General features: G+C 38.2%; 1 protein-coding gene across 2 annotated transcripts in view; it reads left to right on the top strand.

Moving 5' to 3' along the window:
• Positions 1-21,819, top strand: part of B3GALNT2 (beta-1,3-N-acetylgalactosaminyltransferase 2) — a 66,024-nt gene that overhangs the window by 5,622 nt on the left and 38,583 nt on the right. For both annotated transcript variants that reach the window (XM_034662484.1, XM_034662485.1), the window contains exons 2-4: positions 6,173-6,320; positions 13,946-14,046; positions 17,659-17,852. In XM_034662484.1, coding sequence (XP_034518375.1) covers positions 6,173-6,320; positions 13,946-14,046; positions 17,659-17,852 — 443 coding nt within the window. The remainder of the gene's footprint in view (positions 1-6,172; positions 6,321-13,945; positions 14,047-17,658; positions 17,853-21,819) is intronic.

The following is a 21,819-nucleotide window of genomic DNA, read 5'->3' on the forward strand; positions in this document are numbered from 1 at the left end:
TTTTTTAAAGATTTTATTTATTTATTCGACAGAGATAGAGACAGCCAGCGAGAGAGGGAACACAAGCAGGGGGAGTGGGAGAGGAAGAAGCAGGCTCCTAGTGGAGGAGCCCGATGTGGGGCTCGATCCCGTAACGCCGGGATCACGCCCTGAGCTGAAGGCAGACGCTTAACCGCTGTGCCACCCAGGCGCCCCCCCTTGACTTCTTTATTTTAACTGGAAGTCTGTACCTTTCCACCCCCTTCACCCTTTTTGCCCACACGCCACCCCTCACCTTTGGTAGCCACCAGTCTTTTCTCTATGAGTTCGGTGTTTTGTTTTGTTTAGATTTTACAAAAAGTGAGACTGTACAGTATTTGTCTTTCTCTGTCTGACTTGGTTCACTTAGCATAACACTCTCAAGGTCTGTCCATGTTGTCAGAAATGGCAAAATTTCCTTCTTTTTTATGGCAAATAATATTCCATTGTATTTGTCTATAACACGTTTTCTTTATCTGTTCATCTGTCGGTGAACACTTAGGTTATTTCCATGCCTTGGCTATGTAAGTAGTGCTGCAATGAACAGGACGTGCAGATATCTTCTCCAGTGTTTTCATTTCCTTTGAATAAACAGAAGTGGAATTGCTGGATCATATGGTAGTTCTAGTTTTAATTTTTTGAGGACCCTCCATAGTGTTTAATACAGGGACAACAGTGATTTATAGTGCAGGAGCGTTCCTTTTTCTACACTTGCTTACCAACACTTGTTTCTTATCTCTTTGATACTAGCCATTCTGATAGGTGTGAGGTGATCTCTCATTGTGGTTTTGATTTTCATTTCCCTGATGATGAGTGATGTTGACTGCCTTTTCATGTACCTGTTGGCCATCTGTATGTTGTCTTTGGAAACATGTCTATTCAGATCCGCTGCCTGTTTTTTAATTGGATTGCTTGGTTTTTTTGCTCTTGAGTCATAGGAGCTTTTTAAATATATTTTCAATATTAACCCCTTATCAGATACATGACTTGCAAATATTTTCTCCCATTTATAGGTTGTCTTTTCATTTTGTTGATGGTTTCCTTTGCTATGCAGAAGCTTGTTAGTTTGATGTGGTGCTGCTTATTTATTTTTGCTTTTGTTGCATTTGCTTCTGATGTCACATCCAAAAAATCATCACCAAAACCAATGTCAAGGAGCTTACCACCTGTGTTTTATTCTAGGAATTTTCTAATGTCAGGTCTTCAAGTCTTTGATCCATTTTGAGTTGATTTTTGTGTATGGTATAAGGTGCTGGTCTGGTTTAATTCTTTTACATACGGCTATCTAGTTTTCCCAACACCATCTATTGAAGAGACTGTCCTTTCCCTGTTGTAGATTCTTGTCTCCTTTGTCATAGATTAATTGACCATATAATTGTGGGTTTGTTTCTGGGCTCTATTATATTCTATTGATCCATGTGTCAGTTTTTATACCAAAACCATGCTATTTTGATTACTATATCCTTGTATAATAGTTTGAAACCAGGGAGCATAATGCTCCCAGTTTTTTGGTTGGTGTTTTTTTGTTTGTTTGTTTTTTGTTTTGTTTTCATTTTTTCACACATTACCCCACCTACCTCCCTTCTGGCAACCACCAGTTTTGCGTGTTTAAGAGTCTGCTTTTTTGTTCGTCTCTCTCTCTCTTTTTTTTTTTTTGCTTTGTTTTATCATTTGTTTCTTAAATTCTACGTATGAGTGAAATCATATGGTATTTGTCTTTCTCTGACTTATTTCGCTTAGCATAATATTCTGTTGGTCCATCCATGTTGTTGCAAATGGTAAGCTTTCATTCTTTGTTATGGTCAAGTGATATTCCATTGTGCATATACCATATCTTCTTTATTCATTCATCTATTGATAGACACTTGGGCTACTTCCATATCTTGGCTACTGTAAATAATTCTGCAGTAAACATAGAAGTGCATGTGTCTTTTCACTCATGTTGGTTGATTTGCAAGTACTGAACCATTCTTGCATCCCTGGAATAAATCCCACTTGATTGTGGTGAATGATTTTTTTAATGTATTGTTGTATTGTCAGTTTGCTGATATTTTGTTGAGAATTTTTACATCTGTGTTCATCAGAGATGTTGGCTTGTAGTTCTCTTTTTTTGTGGTGTCTTTATCTGGTTTTGGAATGAGGGTGATGCTGGCCTTGTAGAATAAATTTGGAAGGTTTCTTTCCTTTTCTGTTTTTTGGAATAGTTTGAGAAGAATAGATATTAACTCTTCTTTGAACGTCTGGTAGAATTTACTATGAAGCCATCTGGTCCTGGACTTCAGTTTGTTGGTTTTTTGATTATGGATTCAATTTTGTTGCTGGTAATCAGTCTCCAAATTTTCTTTTCCTAATTCAGTTTCAGAAGATTATGTTTCTAGGAAGTTACCCGTTTCATCTAAGTTGTCCAATTTGTTGGCAAATAATTTCTTATAATATCCTTCATTTCTGATAGTATTTATTTGAGTTCTTTCTTTTCTTTCTTTCTTTCTTTCTTTCTTTCTTTCTTCCTTCCTTCCTTCCTTCCTTCCTTCCTTTCCTTCCTTTCCTTCCTTTCCTTCCTTTCTTTCCTTTCTTTCCTTCCTTTCCTTCCTTTCCTTCCTTTCTTTCCTTTCTTTCCTTTCTTTCCTTCCTTTCCTTTCTTTCTCTGGCTAAGATTTATCAATCTGTTGATTGTTTTCAAAGAACCAGCTCCTAGTTTCATTGATCCATTCTGTTGTTTTCTTGGTCCCTATATCATTTGTTTCTGCTCTCATCTTTATTATTTCTTTCCTTCTGTTGGCTTTGGGTTTTGTTCTTCCTCTCGCTTCTTTAGGTATAAGGTTAGTTTATTTGAGATTTTTCTTGTTTCTTGAGGTAGACCTGTATTGCTGTAATCGCCCCTCTTAGATGATGATAGAACAGCTTATGCTGCATGATGCTCTCCTGTTTTGTTCTTTCCTGAGATTGCTGTGGCTATTTAAGGTCTTTTGTGGTTTCATACAAATATTAGGGTTGTTTGCTGTATTTCTGTGAAAAATGCCACTAGAATTTTGAGAGGCATTGCGTTGAATCTGTAGATTGCTTTGGGTAGTATAGACATTTAAAAATATTCTTCCAACCCATGAGCACAGAATATCATTCCATTTATTTGTGTCTTCTCCAGTTTTTTCATCAGTGTCTTACAGCTTTCCAGTGTACAGGTCTTTCACCACCTTGGTTAAATTTATTCCTAGGTATTTTATTCTTTTTGATTCAGTTGTTAATAGGATTGGTTTCTGAATTTCTTTTTTTTTTTTTTGATAGTTCGTCATTAGTGTATAGAAGTGCCACTGTTTTTTGTAGATTGATTTTGTATTCTGCAACTTTACTGAATTTATTTATTTCTAATAGTTTTTTGGTTGAGTCTTTAGAAACCTATTTTTCAACATATCTGGAAAGAGAAGTTTCTCCAAAGGCCACAATCTGCCATGTACTTCTCTCCTGTAAGAAAAGGAGAAATGCGTGTAAACTAAAGCAGTTCCACAGAAGCAGCTTAGACATAGATTAGAAGCAGAGAGAGGATTGGCAGTGGAATGAGATCAAAAAGTAGTTTGCAACCATAAGCCGTGAGATTTTCACATGCCACATGGTCGTCTTTATATTTATTATTTATTTATTAAGTTTTAGAAAAATCTTGTTTGGCAGTGAGATGAAGAAACCAGGGATAAACTGTTAGGATAGCCTTGGGATTTTTTTTCATATTTTAAGTTTTTATTATGAAAATTTTTAAACATACCAAAAGTGGAAGATTGTAACAAATATTATGTACTCACCATACACCTTCAACTCATATTTTCCATAAACACTCCTACCCACTTCTTCCCACTGGATTATTTGGAAGCAAATCACAGATAAGTTATTATTTCCATAAATGTCTTAGTATATTATCTCTAAAGATGGACTTTAAAAAACCATAACCACGAAACCGTCATCACAATTAGAAAAATTAATGATTCTTTCCAATATTTAGTGTTCAGAATTTCCCAATTGTCTTTTTTTTTTATTGTTTTAATTCCAGCGTAGTTAACCTGCAGTGTTGTGTTAGTTTCAGGTATACAATATAGTGATTCAGCACTTCCTTGTATACTCAGTGCTCACCATTAGGACACCCCGTGTCATGGTCCAGTGAGAGTCTGAATTGAAACAGTGGATTAATGATGGAATTAATGATGAGAAAGGGATTAATTTCAGAAATTTTTCATGAAGACTTTGTCAATCAGGAACAAGTTAAATTATGTTTTGTGTAATCCATTTCTCAAAGGTTTATTTTGATTATCTACCAAAAGCGAAGCAGTGATATTTGGAATTTAACAGATTGTTTTAGTTATTTTATGATTTTACTTTTGTACATCAACCTGGTTTTCTGATGATGGCAGGTAAATGAGGCATTTAGGTAATTGTGATTTTGCTCTTCTACAGCTTTTAATCATTCCAGAAGACATTTTGAAACAGATGAAAACTATCTGAAGACTTTTTGGTATCAGGTGGTTTTTTGTTTTGTTTTGTTTTGTTTTTTAATTAGGAAACTGAGATACAGGGATTTAAATAGCTAATTACTGGTATCATGCAGCATGTTGGCTTTGGAATCAATGTCAGATATGTCTGGTTACTACTACATTTGCCTCATTCCTGTCGCTTAAAGTACTTAACTATTATTATTTGTCTATGAAAAAGTAGGGGGTGAAATGGGATATCATTGCCAATTTTACATAAGCATTTAAATTATCCTCCAAATTCAGACTCATTTAGAGTTAGTTCCAGCGGTAGGTACAACTTTCATTGTATAGTTCTGTATATCTGAGAAAAAATGTTCCCGGGCCATGAATTTAAAAAAAAATTAACGTGCTAACCAGCATTTCCAATGATCTGCTCATCACTGATTTGCTGCCTGAACTGGTGATAAAAAACAAATTATCTTTCCCTTCTGTCTTCAAAGGATGATTTTTTTTAAATGTAATCCTCGCCTGCTGACCTTGTGGCAGTAAAAAATGAGCCATTCACGTGACTTGTCACTTGATTTTTTTTTTTTTTTTTTTTTTTTTTTTTTTGCCTCCCTCTTTTCATTCTTTGGAATGTTTAGTAAGCGATACAAGGTTTGCTGGCTGTAGAATTTATTGATGTTAATCAGGGTTCTGATACTTTCCAGCATAGTAGTCTTTCAGCCTTATTTCCCAAACTTACTAGTTGTTTTTTTTTTTTGTTTTTTTGTTTTTTCTTTTTAAGAGAGAGAGCAAGAGCCAGAGTGAGGGGTGCAGAAGGAGAGGGAGAGGGAGAGAGAGAATCCTAAGCAGGCTCCATGCCCAGCACAGAGCCTGACATGGAGCTTGATCTCATGACCCTGAGATCATGACCTGAGCTGAAATCAAGAGCGGGCCGCTCAACCAACTGAGGCACCCAGGCGCCTCCTAACTAATGTTAATGTAGGCCTTCACCTTTGAAAGCACATTTATGTGGTATAGTTGCTGTTGGTTGCCAGTGAGTACCTACTATTTTGGTACCAACCCAGGACCTTTATACACATTATCTCATTTAATTTTTACAACAACTCTATGAGAAGTGTTACTATACCTATTTGTAGTTTAGGAAACTGAGGCTCAAGAAGTTAAGTGACTTTTCGGGATGGCTGGCTGGCTCAGGCAGTAGAGCATGAGACTCGATCTCTGGATGGTGAGTTCAAGCCCCATGGTGGGGATAGAGATTACTTAAGAATTTTTTTTTAATCTTTAATTAAAAAAAAAGAGAAATTAAATAACTTTTATAGGCAATAAAAAGAACCAGAATTCTGCTCATGGCCTGACAGACTCATGCTGCCTACTGCTGCATGGTGTATGCCACGCTGCCTTTCCAAACTGATTCTCACCATAGATATTTTGTTAGTTTTGAAGAATTTATGTACTTATGTGAGCGTAAATATATACATATGTGGGAAAGACAAAAAGACTCTATACCAAAAACGTTAGTAATGGTTATCTGGATGGTATGTCTATGGGTGATTTTTTAAAATATCTTTTTCTTTGTATTTCTTTGTATTTTCTACATACATGAACATGTATTATTTTGTAATAAACATTTTTATGTTACATATTGAACACTAATTGAGACATGACATTTCTAATTTATTGTTGCTTATTTCTAGATCAATTGGCCTTATTTCCTCAGTGGAAGTCTGGTCATTATGACGTGGTAGTTGGTGTGCTGTCAGCTCGTAATAACCATGAACTTCGAAATGTGATAAGAAGCACCTGGCTGAAGCATTTAATACAACATCCATCATTAAGTCAACGGTAGGTTTTCTTAGTTGGCACCTGCTTGATTAACTGAGTTAAAGTTCTGAAAAACCTCTTTTGGGACAGTCAGAGATGTTTATTTAGGCATGCGGCCTCTCTTCCTGGGAGAAATGGCTATTTCATTTTGCTTTCCCTCCCCATAATTGAGTCACAAAAGTAAATTTAACCAAGATTCTTAGCCGAAAGGTAGTTAGGAGAGAATATATTCATTGGTTAACATATTAGCATTTATAGATACAGAGTTTGTTTTTGTTTTGATTTAGAATAGTAATTCCTTTTTTTTTTTTTTGGAGACAGAGCTAGAGTGAGTTGGGGGGTGGGGGGGCAGAGGGAGAGGGAGAGAGAATCTTAAGCAGGTTCCATACCTAGTGTGGAGCCCAATACAGGGCTGGATCTCACAACCCTGAGGTCATTACCTGAACTGAAATCAAGAGTTGGACGCTTAACCAACTGAGCCAACCAGGCACCCCTAGAATAGTAATTCTTAAAACGTTCTATTCCAGAATAGAATATTCTGTCTTTGCTGAGACATGTTTGTGTCTAAATATGCTTTTCACTAACTTCACAGAGACATACTGAATTTTTTCTGTTCTGTAGTATTTCTTTAATTGTGTGCTCTGCAGTGTGTAGCTCTTTTTCCTGACCACCCTTCCAGAGTTGAGCTTTGGTAGCTTATCTTATGTTGGTATTAGATGGGTCAGTTATTGGTTGGGAGCCAAAGGCCTTAGTCTTCTCAGTGAGACCAGCCTCTGAAGATTATGTAGCGAGGGGCTAATGGAAGAGAAGCATGAGAGGTTGAGCTTTTAGTTATGTGAAGACACTCAGATGATGAGCAGTTCTAGATGGCCCTCTCAGGACTGCATTGAACTGGCACATTTGGGACTGAGTAGCTATACAGTTGCAGAATTTTCTTGTCATCAGTCGTAAACATGTATAGATTTCCTATCTTATTCATAGCGGCTTTCATTCCTTTCAAAAAGAGATTTCTTTATGTTAGTTCATGATCTCAATGATAATAGTACCTGTTACCCAGCAAATGAAAGGCCTCAGACTCATCACTACTGTCAGAACCTCCAAAACCTGCACTTCCTAGATAGCCTTTCCTGTCTTGGAAAATAATGACCCCTCTCGACCAGTTGCTCAGACAGGAAACCCTGGTGACTATGCTATAAGTGAGGGAGTAAGTCCCCGTTTTGGGTCTTTAAGGATCACTCCAGCATGGCCACAGAAGGTGCCCTGGGAGAGACATATGAAATTAGATTTATTATACTCACAAGTCCTTGAGAGGGAGGCACAGTGTGCCACACGGGGGGCCACACAGGAGGAGCGTCCAGGGAGCAGGCTCAACCAAGCAGGTGTGGAGCCGACAGACAGGGCCCCACGGGCATGCGGCCTTACTGGGGGTCATGGTGGAGTATACGTAAAGCAAAAGGCGTGAGGGGATTTCACTGTTGTGTTAGGATGTCACTAGGTCAGTCAGGAGAGGGCCAGAGGGGGATCTCATGGCAGGGACCAGCCTTGTCACTCTGGTGTATCACCTGGGAAGGATGCTTATAGCCTGTTTGTGAGGATGTTGAGGCACCAAGAAAATAGGAAGTTTTAAAAATTTATGATACATTGTTAGCTTGATTTCTTCTTTCTCTCACGTGCCACATCCAACCCATCAGCATGTTTTCTTGGTGCTGCCTTTATATCATATCCAGAATCACCACCTTTACCACTGCCATCAGAGCACCACTCTCTCCCCATCAGGCCACATTACCTCTCACCTGGATTCTTACAGAAGCCGCTGAGTTTCCTACTTCTACCTTTCTTCCCCTATATTTTATTTTCCATGCAGCAGCAGCCAGAGTGCTTCTTTTAAAATTCATCTAATTACATCAGTTTTCTGCTCATACCCCTCCATTGACTTCTCTTTTGCTCAGAGTGAAATACCAAGTTTTTACTGTGGTCTTTGACCTTATTTACATCTACTTTCCCTACACTGGTGACCATTACCATGCTTCCGTACACTCAATGTGCATCTGCCTTGGGGCCTTTGCACTTACTGTCTCCCCTGTCTTTATCACTCTTCCACTGGATATCTTCATGGTTCACAGTCTCACGTTTTTCAGGTCTGTGTTTAGATGTCACCTTAGCAGGAGGCAGCCCTATATTAAATAGCACCTAATCTCTTTTCCCTCTTTATCCTCCCTTGACTTTATTTTCTTTTATAATATTTATTATCAACTAGCATGTTTGTTATATTTAGCTTTATATTTATAAATCGTTTGTCTTTCCCCACTAGAATATAGTTTCATGAGCGTAGGGTCTTTAACTTTTTTTTTTAAGATTTTATTTTGAGGGAGAGAACATGAGTGAGCAGGGGGAGGGGCTGAGGGAGAGGGAGAGAGGAAGAGAGAATCTTAAACAGGCTGCACGCACTGGGCATGGAAACTGACACTGGGCTCGATCCCATAACCTGAGATCGTGACCTCAGCCAAAACCAAGACTTGGATGCTCAACTGACTGAACCACCCAGGCACCCCGGGAATTTAGCTTTTTTCACTGATGTATTCCCAATACTTGGAACCTAACTTGGCATAGGGTAAGACACTCAACAACTATTGAGGGAATGACTCAGACTAAATGTAATGAGAAAAATTAACATTCAGATGGTCACCAGTAATTTATTTGCCATCATAGCATTACTGCTTTAAATTTACTAAGCTTGGCGATTTGTTTTATAAAAATGATGGGATACCTGTGTAAAAATAGATAGTAGCCAAAAACTTCTTCTTAGGGCAGAGTAATTTTGTGGATCGTTAAGATGGCTTTAAAAAAACTAATTTGGTAAATATCTGCAATAATTTAATTAGCAGACTTATTCATTTTTGTTTATGTTTTTATTCTAAATGCTAGTTGTTTATGAATGGTATTCTGCCTTAATTGGCCATTAGTAAAAGAAAATGTTTCCATTTCTGTGGCTGCGGCTTACTTTCAAATCTTACATTTCACTGAAGGAGCCAGACTCCACATATATTTCCAGGACCTTATTTAATTAAAAGCCTTTGTAATAAAATTAATAAGTTGTCAATTTCACAAGTATCTATTAAGTATCTTCTGCATGCAGGTAGTTTACTGCGTGTGGTAGAATACAAAGATAGTTGCCATATAGTCTGAGTCTTTATGAGAGCTTGATGTTTAATAGAAGGAAATAGATGTAATAGTGTAATAAAATGTTATATGTGCTGGGGCGCCTGGGTGGCACAGCGGTTAAGCGTCTGCCTTCGGCTCAGGGCGTGATCCCGGCGTTATGGGATCGAGCCCCACATCAGGCTCCTCCGCTATGACCCTGTGCTTCTTCCTCTCCCACTCCCCCTGCTTGTGTTCCCTCTCTCGCTGGCTGTCTCTATCTCTGTCAAATAAATAAATAAAAATCTTTTAAAAAAATGTTATATGTGCTATCATATAAATAGATATAAGACAGCCTGGAGTGTTTGGGAAACTCCAAACAGTTCATGTAACTGAACCCTGGGGAGGTAGGGTTCAGGGGGGAGGGGGTGTGGGTGAGTGAGATGAAGCGCTAGGGAAGGAAAGAAGGGCCAAGAGACAGGGATTATGAGGTAGAGAGAGGGAGGGCGTCGAACCCGGAGGCAGGCCGTGGCGAGGCCCCGCAGAACAGTTGTGGGGACAGTGGCATGGACTGCTGAGACCCAGTTAGGCGGCTGAGGGGCTGAACTAAATAAAGTGTGACCTTAGAAGAAAATGAGGTAAATAAATGGGAGGAGGAAGAGTAGTCTAGGGTGATTGCTAGCTTTGTAACTTGGAGAATAAGAAATCATCAATCAAGGCAAAAAATACTAGATGAGAAGAGCAGGTTTCATGGGAGAGAAGTCCCACTGTGGATATGTTGAGTTTGGGGTACCTGCAGGCAGTAGTGTGCTGGTCAAAAATTTACCAGCTCGCTCTCTGAAATAGTAATTATGTGTACATGTGTGTATGCACGTGTTCACTGTAAGTTTTACTGATATAAAAGATGATAACACATAATTGACAGTAGCATACACGATACTCTTTATTATAAATTCCATGTCGTGAGCTGAATCTCGTGGAATGCTCCCATTGTTCTAGACTTTTGTATCTTTAACCAATTACATGTTGCAATTGACAAAAGAGTAGTTAAAGAGTAAAATTAAAATGACAACTGAGATACGTGCCAGAACTTTACTCTTAGTCAATAAAATCAGGGACTTCTCTGTTGAATCGGGTAATAGGTTTTGAACAGTCAAGAATAGTTCCTGAGTTTTTTGTACTATTCACAGTGGAATGGCTACAGACACATTACTTTTTTCTTTTAATTATTATTTATTTTTAATTCAAGTATTATTAACATACAGTGTTACATTAGTTTCAGGTGTACAATATAGTAATTCATCAGTTCTCTACATTACTCAGTGCTTGTCAAGATAAATGTACTCTTAATCCCCTTCACCTGTTTCACCCATCCCCACCCACCCACCTCACCTCTGGCCGCCACCAGTTTGTTGTCTGTACTTAAGAGTCTGTTTTTTGGGGATCCTGGGTGGCTCAGTCAGTTAAGTGTCTGCTTTCAGCTCAGGTCATGTTCCCAGGGTCCTGGGGTTGAGTCCCACATCAGGCTCCTTCCTTAGCGGGGAGCCTGCTTCTCCTTCTGCCTACAGCTCCCCCTGCTTGTGCATGCTTTCTCTCTGTCTCACTGACAAATAAATAAACTCTTTAAAAAATAAAAATAAAAAAATTATAAAGGATGTTTTTTGGTGTATCTCATTTTTTTCGATGTTCATTTGGTTTTTTTCTTAAATTCCACATAAAAGTAAAATCGTGGTATTTGTCTTTCTCTGAATTATTTCACTTAGCATTATACTGTCTGTCTAAATCCACTCGTGTTGTTGCAAATGGCGAGAGTTCATTTTTTATGGCTGAGTAATATTCTAGCGTGTGTGTGCATGCGTGGTTGTGTGTATTTCCATTCATCTTTATCCATTCATCTGTTGATGGGGTTGCTTTCATATCTTGGCTACTATAAATAATGTTGCAATAAATACAGGATGCATGTATCTTTTCAAATTAGTGTGTGGTTTTTTTGTTTGTTTGTTTTTTGTTTAAAGATTTTATTTATTTGACAGAGAGACACAGCGAGAGAGGGAACACAAGCAGGGGGAGTGGGAGAGGGAGAAGCAGGCTTCCCGCAGAGCAGGGAGCCCCATGTGGGCTCGATCCCAGGACCCTGGGATGATGACCTGAGCCGAAGGCAGACGCTTAACAACTGAGCCACCCAGGCGCCCTCAAATTAGTGTTTTCGTTTTCTCTGGGTAAATACCCAGAAGTGGAATTGCTGGATCGTATGGTAGTTCTATTTTTAATTTTTTGAAGACCCTTCACACTATCTTCCACAGTGACTACAGCAGTTTGCACTCCCACCAGGAGTGCATGGGTGTTCCCTTTACTCCATATACTTATCAACACTTGTTATTTCTTGTCTTTTTGGTATTAGCCTTTCTAACAGGCATGAGGTGGTATCTCATTGTGGTATTGATTTGCATTTCCGTGTTGATGAGTAATGTTGAACATGGATGGTTTCATCTGTCTGTTGGTCATCTGTATGTCTTCTGTAGAAAAATGTCTGTTCACATCTTCTGCCTTTTTTAAATTGGATTATTTTTTTGATGTCGAGTTGTGTAAGTTCTTTATATATTTTGGATATTATCTCCTTATCAGAGATGTCATTTGCAGTTATCTTCTCCCATTCCATAGGTTGCTTTTTAGTTTTATCGATTGTTTCCTTCACTGTGCAGAAGGTTTGTATTTTGATGTAGTCCCAGTAGTTTAATTTTGCTTTTGTTTCTCTTGCCTGAGGAGACGTATCTAGAAAAATGTTTCTACAGCTGGTGTCAGAGAAATTATTGCCTATGTTCTCTTCTAGGAGTTTTGTGGATTTAAGTCTCACAGTTAGGTCTTTAATCCATTTTGAGTTTGTTTTTGTTTATGGTGTAACAGAGTGGTCCCATTTCATTCTTTTGCAGGTAGCTGTCCAGTTTTCCCAACACCCTTTGTTGAAGAGACTGTCTTTTTCCCATTGGATATCCTTGCCTCCATTGTCATAGATTAATTGTGGGTTTATCTCTCAGCTCTCTATTCTGTTCCATTGATCTATTCAGACACATCCTGTTTTTAAGTTTAATCTTCATTGACTTTTCCTCCAGCAATTTACTTTTTTCCCCTCTATCGCTTTAAGTCAATAAAACCCTTATTTGTAGTGTTTGCTAGTTTCCATGGTGTAAATATTCCAACCATGACCAACTTCAACCAGCTAATACAACATCTTTGAACACATACTTGGGGAAAATAGCACACCATTTTATTTCCACCACACAGATATAATAGGTAAATATAACCTCAAGAGCATAGATAATAGTGAAATAATTAAGAAATGATTAATTTGAGTATTTTCTTTGTTTTTAAAAAGAATGTATTTCATTGTAAGTTTACGTAAATTAATAAAGGCTGTTTTTAATAACCAGCCCACAGAATTCCTGAAAATTTAGCAGGTGGCTCTCGTAAGCCAGTAGGGTCGGGCTCCAGCACGCAACTGTCATCTGTGGGCCATCTAGGAAAAGATGTCCAATTAGAATATATGGATCTTTTACTTAGAAGATGGGTCCAAACTAGAGATGCTAATTCAGGAATCCTTCCCAAGCTAGTTGAAGCCTTGAGAATAAATATTGTCCTGGGAGAGCAGGCAAAAAGAGTGAGAAGAGACCCAGGGGCAAAGCCCTGCTTTAATATCTGCCCTAATGGACAGACTTGGCAAAGAAGAGCCAGTGCAGGTGACTGACCACGTGGTGGAGGGAAAAGAGCACTGGAAGGAGACCAGCACTCTCGAACCACGGATTGAAGGGTTGAAAAGTTGTCTGTGGGTTTAGCAGCAAATCAGTGGTTACATTGGTGGTAAACATCTCAGTATAAGTGGTGGGTAGTGAAGCTAAAATTTCTGTTTTATAAAATGAGTGGGAGATGAGAAACTAGAGCCTGCAACTTTAGTTCATTCCTTTGTAGGACTTCACTGTAAAGGGAAGGGTGGAGACAAGGAAGGGATGGTAGGTAAATAGAAATTAGTATCAGGACTTGATCATATTTGTAACATGTAGGGAAGGAGCTGCAGGTTACAAGTAAGGTGGAGGAGAGGAGGGGACCTCCTCTTGCATAGGAAGACTTATCTGGAGCAAAAGGAATACCTTCTACAATAGAGGAAAGCAAATAAAGAAGATTACAGATACAGATATGTTCTTAGGTTGGGACATGAGAAACTGACTTTACTGTAGTTTGCTTTTAATTGGTATGAGCATTTGCTGGTAGCCAGGCCAAACATATTCATACTCTCTTTAACATAGTACTACAGTAGAGGGCTTACACATACGTCACGTGGTGGTTGGCAACTTTGGGTTGGCTTGTTCCTCTTTTGCTAGACTAGAAAAATAAAGTTAGAATTAATCCTAATAAATACTTGTGTCTCAAAGTAAAAGCTTTGAAATGGGCGTGAGGAAATGTGTATGCGCGAAGTGAAGATCAGTATTTGATGTTAATGCCAACACATCTTTCAGTGTGCTTGTGAAGTTCATAATAGGTGCTCATGGCTGTGACGTGCCCGTGGAAGACAGGGAAGATCCTTATTCCTGCAGATTACTGAACATCACGAATCCGGGTGAGTCGTCTTTTTCCTCAGCCCTGACACTCAGCATGTACAAGTTTGATGTGGAGGAAAAGTTGCTAAGCTGACTAGTCTGGTGGTCCGTTTATAGCCGACTAAGATTGAGCTTTCATCAAAATGTATCTTTCATCCTTTTTGACAGACTGAGTGATCACTCTAGCTTATCTGTGAGGAGTCTTTTTAAGTTTATATAATTTCAGGATCCAGGAGGGTTTGTTTCTCAGTATGATTCAGACGCATCTGGAGATTCCTTATGCATAGATAAATCCTGAGTACCTGAGTTTTGAACTTTGAGATAACTGCTGATTTCACCATCTTGTCAATTTATAGTCATCTTCATATGAATGTTGTGAGTCAACTTTCTCATAAGTTATTGCCTATAAGCTTCTGCGAAAGAAACAAATAGTAAAAAAAAATTTTAATGTAAGATTTTGTATTCCTTACAATTAAAGATTTGTGGGAGTTGTGATGATGAAGAAAGATGGTCCTAATCAGGTTCCCTCTGTTACCAGGGAACCAGTTTTAGGACATTGCTAACTGTATAAGCAGATGTCTTTCTTTTTTTTTTTTTTTTTTTAAGATTTATTTATTCGACAGAGATAGAGACAGCCAGTGAGAGAGGGAACACAAGGAGGGGGAGTGGGAGAGGAAGAAGCAGGCTCATAGTGGAGGAGCCCGATGTGGGGCTCGATCCCATAACGCCGGGATCATGCCCTGAGCCGAAGGCAGACGCCCAACCACTATGCCACCCAGGTGCCCCAAGCAGATGTCTTTCTTTATCAGCATTTCCTCTTATGTTCAGCTGTGGTTCTAAAGAAGACTAAATTTTTCAAAGTCCTAAGCGTGCTGATTATGACTTCTGGTATTTTAAGATTTATCAGACTTTTATAATTAGACACACCTTACTCTTACAGCAGTCACGGTGTTGTCATTGAGAGTGTGGGCTTGGGAGTCAGGCTCCATGGCTTTACATCTAGGCTCTGCCTTTTCTAGCCATGTGACCTTTTTTTTTTTTTTTTTTAACATTTCATTTATTTATTGGACAGAGAGAGACACAGTGAGAGAGGGAACACCAGCAGGGGGAGTGGGAGAGGGAGAAGCAGGCTTCCCGCTGAGCAGGGAGCCCGATGCTGTGCTCGATCCCAGGACCCTGGAATCATGACCTGAACTGAAGGCAGACGCTTAACGACCAGGCGCCCCTGCTGTGTGACCGTTGATCAGTTATTTACCCCCTTTGTGCCTCAATTTCACCATCTGTAAACTGGGGATAAAAGTACTTACCTCATAGGGATTGACAGGATGAAATACATTGATACATATAAAAATTTAGAATTGTTCCTGGGGGACCCCTGGATGGCTCAGTCATTAAGTGTCTGCCTTTGGCCCAGGGCATGAAACCAGGACCCTGGGATTGAGCCCTGCATTGGGCTCCGTGCTCCGCTGGGAGCCTGCTTCTTCCTCTCCCACTCCCCCTGCTTTTGTTCCCTTTCTCGCTGGCTGTCTCACTGTCAAATAAATAAATAAAATCTTTAAAAAAATAAAAATAAAATAAAAAAATAAAAATAAATAAAAATTTTAAAAATTAAAAATAGAATTGTTCCTGGGACATGGTAGGTACTTAATGTTATTTTAAAGAACCTGTCTTTTGTAAAGTTCAGTCTCAATCAGCTTTTTAAATAAATCGTACCATATTTTCAGGTCTGTATTGTATAAAACAGAGGCCTCTTACTTTGATCTTTTGGTTAACAGTGTAAGTAAAATTTCATGTGTAATTGTGTTTCTCTGAGAAAATCTGTTAGGTTACACTGGAGTCCCAAAGGGACCATGAACCTAATAAAATGTTGCATTACTGATGATGTAAGAGTAGCCTAGAACCAATTACATTTGAAATCCGAAACCAAATCAAATTTTTAAAAACCTCACTTTAACCAGACTTATTATTTTAAGTGTTATTATTCATTAATAGTAAAGGAGTAGAATTATTAATTAATAGAAAATTTTAATACATGTAATACCTAGGTTACAAATTTTTTTAAAAATAAATGTAACTAAATTTATATTGAACCTTATTTAATCGTTTTGTTGACTCAAATGTCATTTTAGGTTTATTTCAGTGCCTTAAGGTCACCATGAGTGTCATTTAATCGTCATGATACTCTGGATATGTAAAAGTTTTGATTAATAGCATTACCAAAGCAACAGGATTTCCCGTGTGTAGGTAGCTTGAAATTCGAGGTACATTTGTTTTTAAAGATATGTAGCTGGTAATAGTGTGCTTAACCTGTTGGCCTTTAACCCATATGCATATACTTTGAATCTTTTACATTTATGAGTATATTAAAAAGAAGAACTTCTGCTGTCATCCAGTTTATTTGGAGTCTAGACTCTCTGGCCAGTGTTTGCCCAACCTATGACAAAATGTGTGTCCTTCTCCTTCCCCCTCCTGCTTACATATGGAATTGGGTAGGGGTCATCAATTCCAGTTAGGCACATTTTATTGAGCATCTACTAAGTGTCAGCATTCTAGGAATTCGAAGGTAGGGATCCAAATGATCCACTGGGTGTGGAAAGAAAACTGAATTTCTGTTTATCTGAAAATAAGACAATGTTATCTTTATAAAGACTGAATATATTGGTAACAATGTATGTGTACATTTTGTAAATAGATACATGAGTGTGTGCACAAATGCGTTTAATGGATGTGGTTGTGTGAGCAGGAAAATTGGAAAACCACAGCTCTGAAAGATACAAAGAACATTGATAAAATCTTTTAGAATAGGTTTTTGTATTATTTCAGTGACACTGATATTCTGAGCCATGAGAACTGCTTCATGTAGTCGATCCTGATTCATTTATGGTAATTGAAAACATTATTTGCAAAGGACAGTTTTTGACTTTGATTTAGACTGCTTTGGGAGGGTGGAAAGAACACTTAAGTTTGAAGTCCATAAACCTGGGGTTGATTCTTGGCTCTGCCACTTTCTGTGACCTCAGGCGAGTTACTGAACATCTCCAGGCCTCACTATCGTAATCCGTGATGTCAGATAATGACACACAGTGTAGTTGTGAAGTTATAAATGAGATGGGGCATGGCACGCAATATGTGTGTGGTCAGAAATGCTACCATGTTTGACATGCTTCTCTTCTATCAGTATTAAATAGAATTTTTCAGTGTTATTGGAAGTGATTTCAAGGACCTTTGTAATGTGACATCACAAGTATTTTAAATTGCCCAACAAGAAGTAGGATTTTTGGAATTTGCAGAGCAAGACTACATTTTCTCATTATTTATGACTGCATTGGGTACTGTTTTTAATATCCCTATTTATCCAACCTTTCCTAACAGATCAGATGCCTTCGATAATACTCCTCTGTGGCATTCAGACGTTTATATGTACATGTGTATACTTGTTAAAGTAGTTCTTATCATTAAATATTTTACCTCGATGTAGCTAAAAACTTCATTCTTAAATTTCAAAATAAATTTATTTTTTTCCTAGAAGCAGCCATATTTCTGAAGAATTTTTAATTACTGACATTTATGAAAGTATTACAAGATTATATTTGTTTGGTTATGTAAAACTCCTTTTCTCATTATTTCCTTAGTTTTGAACCAGGAAATTGAAGCATTCAGTCTTTCTGAAGATGCCTCATCAGGAATTTCTGAGGACCGAGTTGTCAGTGTGAGCTTCCGAGTTCTCTACCCGATTGTTATTACCAGTCTTGGGGTGTTTTATGATGCCAGTGATGTGGGTTTCCAGAGGAACATCACAGTCAAGCTTTATCAGGCAGAACAAGAGGTATGCACTGTTTTGTACAAGGTTTTCTCCATTTTTCTTTTTAAAAAATACCAGCTTTTCCCTCATGGCATATAGTAGATTGGGAGACTGGATAATTACATCTGGTTAGAAGACTTCCACTTTTCTTCCCTTACTGATTGGATATATTATAGCATAATATATTAATATGCTGGTTTGGGAAGAGAAGACCAGTGAAAAATAAGCGTGTTATATCTAGAAAAGAAGGAATTGGGCCAGATTAGAAATCCCCAACCTAAAATCCCCTAAAGCCTAAGGAATTATAAAAGTTGATAATGAATGTAAAAACTTTGGGACTTTAAGGTATAAACAGGTATTATTGTTTCTTCATTCCAACCCTGAAAGTCTGTTTCTATAATACAAGGCTAACAGCTGCTTCAAATGTCTTTTGTAATAAGGATGTAGTGGGAATGAAATTTTAAAATAACTGGAGTTTCTCTCTTCCTGATATGTGGGGAAATCTGATTTGTTCACAGAGTACATCTGAAGGAGTATATTAGCAAGGAATTGTATTTGAAAGATCTGTTTGTAGAAATCTTGGAGGAATTATACAGTGAACACCCGTGTAGCCACCTAATTTCTACAGAAGTTAACATTTTGCTGTATTTCACAGTGCCTGCGTGACTCAGTCAGTTAAGCATCTGCCTTCGGCCCAGGTCATGATTCTGGAGTCCCAGGATCCAGCCCCACATCAGGCTTCCTGCTTTTCCCTCTGCTCCTCACCCTGCTTGTGCTCGCGCTCTCTCTCTCTCACTCACTCTCAAATAAATAAAATCTTTAAAAACAAAACAAAACATTTTGCTGTATTTGCTTTATCAATGATCTAGCTATCTTTTTATTTTNTTCAAAATAAATTTATTTTTTTCCTAGAAGCAGCCATATTTCTGAAGAATTTTTAATTACTGACATTTATGAAAGTATTACAAGATTATATTTGTTTGGTTATGTAAAACTCCTTTTCTCATTATTTCCTTAGTTTTGAACCAGGAAATTGAAGCATTCAGTCTTTCTGAAGATGCCTCATCAGGAATTTCTGAGGACCGAGTTGTCAGTGTGAGCTTCCGAGTTCTCTACCCGATTGTTATTACCAGTCTTGGGGTGTTTTATGATGCCAGTGATGTGGGTTTCCAGAGGAACATCACAGTCAAGCTTTATCAGGCAGAACAAGAGGTATGCACTGTTTTGTACAAGGTTTTCTCCATTTTTCTTTTTAAAAAATACCAGCTTTTCCCTCATGGCATATAGTAGATTGGGAGACTGGATAATTACATCTGGTTAGAAGACTTCCACTTTTCTTCCCTTACTGATTGGATATATTATAGCATAATATATTAATATGCTGGTTTGGGAAGAGAAGACCAGTGAAAAATAAGCGTGTTATATCTAGAAAAGAAGGAATTGGGCCAGATTAGAAATCCCCAACCTAAAATCCCCTAAAGCCTAAGGAATTATAAAAGTTGATAATGAATGTAAAAACTTTGGGACTTTAAGGTATAAACAGGTATTATTGTTTCTTCATTCCAACCCTGAAAGTCTGTTTCTATAATACAAGGCTAACAGCTGCTTCAAATGTCTTTTGTAATAAGGATGTAGTGGGAATGAAAGTTTAAAATAACTGGAGTTTCTCTCTTCCTGATATGTGGGGAAATCTGATTTGTTCACAGAGTACATCTGAAGGAGTATATTAGCAAGGAATTGTATTTGAAAGATCTGTTTGTAGAAATCTTGGAGGAATTATACAGTGAACACCCGTGTAGCCACCTAATTTCTACAGAAGTTAACATTTTGCTGTATTTCACAGTGCCTGCGTGACTCAGTCAGTTAAGCATCTGCCTTCGGCCCAGGTCATGATTCTGGAGTCCCAGGATCCAGCCCCACATCAGGCTTCCTGCTTTTCCCTCTGCTCCTCACCCTGCTTGTGCTCGCGCTCTCTCTCTCTCACTCACTCTCAAATAAATAAAATCTTTAAAAACAAAACAAAACATTTTGCTGTATTTGCTTTATCAATGATCTAGCTATCTTTTTATTTTTCCTGATCTATTTCTAAGTCAGTTTCAGGCATCAGGACACTTCGACCCTAAACACTTCAGCATGCATATCATTAACTAGGCTTTTTTTTTTTCATTAACTTAGGCTTTAATATTTGTTTTTTTTAATTTTATGCACAGTGAAATGTACATTTGGTCAGTTATTTATTTAATTTATTTTTTTTTTTAAGTTTTCATTTAAGTAATCTCTGCACCCAACGTGGGGCTCAAACTCATGACCCCGAGATCAAGAGTCACATGTTCTTCTGACTGAGCTGGCCAGCTCCCCTTTGGTCAGTTGAAAGTGCATAAAGCTGTGTAACTCAAACTCTTAATAATTTCTTCAAAAATTTTTCCTCAGCCCCATTTTCTCCACTCGTTCTGGCATTCCAATTACATGCATGTTAGACTTTTGCCATTGTTCCACAGATCACAAGACTGTATCCATTTAAAAAAAATTTTTTTCTGTTTTTCAGATTTGATAATTCCTTCAGCCTATATTCACATTCACGGACTCTTCTGCCATCTCAAATCTGTTAAACCTCGCCGATGAATGCATTTTAGATACTGTACACCTAGTTGTAGAATGTCCCTTTAATTCTCTTTTGTAACTCTAAAATTTCCTGAGTTCATTCATTTTGAGACACTGAAACATGCTGAAAACAACATTCATCTTGTATATCATTTCTTTACAGCTCTGACGTCAGGTATAATAACGGCTTTAAAATCCTGCCTGTTTATTCTAATATTTGAATCATGTTGAGGTCTGTCTGTATTGATTATCATCTTTTCTCTTGAGTGTGGATAACATTTTCTTGGTTTGTCTTATATCAAGTAACTTTGAATTGTGTCCTAGATGTTGTGAATAATTCATTACAGGATCTCTGGATCCTATTATATTCCTTGAAGAGTGTTGATTTTTTGTTTGTTTGTTTTAGCAGGCAGTTAAATTGGCTAACAGAGACTTTTTTTGAGAGAGAGAGAGCACACAAGCAGGGGAGCAGCAGGCAGAGGGAGAGGGAGAAGCAGGCTCCCCCCTGAGCGGACAGCCCAATGTAGGGCTCGATCCCAGGACCCTGGAATCATAACCTGAGCTGAAGGCAGATGCTTAACCTACTGAGCCACCCAGGCGTCCCTCTTTTTGATCTATTTCATTGTCTTAGTATATGTAGTCTTTTTTTTTTTTTTTTAACCATTTGTAATGTTTGAGTTATCAGTGAAGAGGCTTGGCCCAGACAGTATTTTGATAATGTTGATTTATCTTTTAGTTGCCATATTTTTAGCCAAGAAGTTAATCTTGTCCTCAAGGAAGGCCTAGTCTAAGGTGGATGTTAATAGGTTTGCAGGTAGTCACAATGCAAAAGGCATTACCACTGTATAGCGAAGACCTGGTGTTAAAGAAATACGCATGATCCGCCAGAACCCCCCAATCCTAAACTTCTTCATGGTCTTCATTGCTGTAACAGAAGTTTCTCCTGTAGTAAGCTGGTATATAAGAACAGACGTGAGAAGCAGGAGTGTTCTTGCCTAAAACAAACTGGGAAGGACTTGAAGAAAACAGTACATGCGCACCTCAGAGGTACTGTGGGTTCGCTTCCAGACCACCGCGGTAAAGCAAATATCACAGGAAAGCAAGTCAAATGCACCTGAAAATTATGGTTACACTTTACTGTTGTCTATTACACGTGCCATAGTATTAATAATATTAAGTATGCAGATGTTGAAAAAACAAGGTGCATACCTTAATTTAAAAATACTTTATTGCTAAAAAATGCTAACCATCATCTGAGCTTTCAGCAAGTCGTAATTTTTTTTGCTGTTGGAGGGTCTTGCCTCGATGTCAGTGGGTGCTGACTGAGCAGGGCAGCGGCTACTACTGAAGGCTGGGGTGGCCGGGGCCAGTTCTTAAAATAAGACAACAC

The sequence above is a fragment of the Ailuropoda melanoleuca genome, chromosome 6 (assembly GCF_002007445.2).
Source record: "Ailuropoda melanoleuca isolate Jingjing chromosome 6, ASM200744v2, whole genome shotgun sequence".
Lineage (NCBI taxonomy): Eukaryota > Metazoa > Chordata > Mammalia > Carnivora > Ursidae > Ailuropoda > Ailuropoda melanoleuca.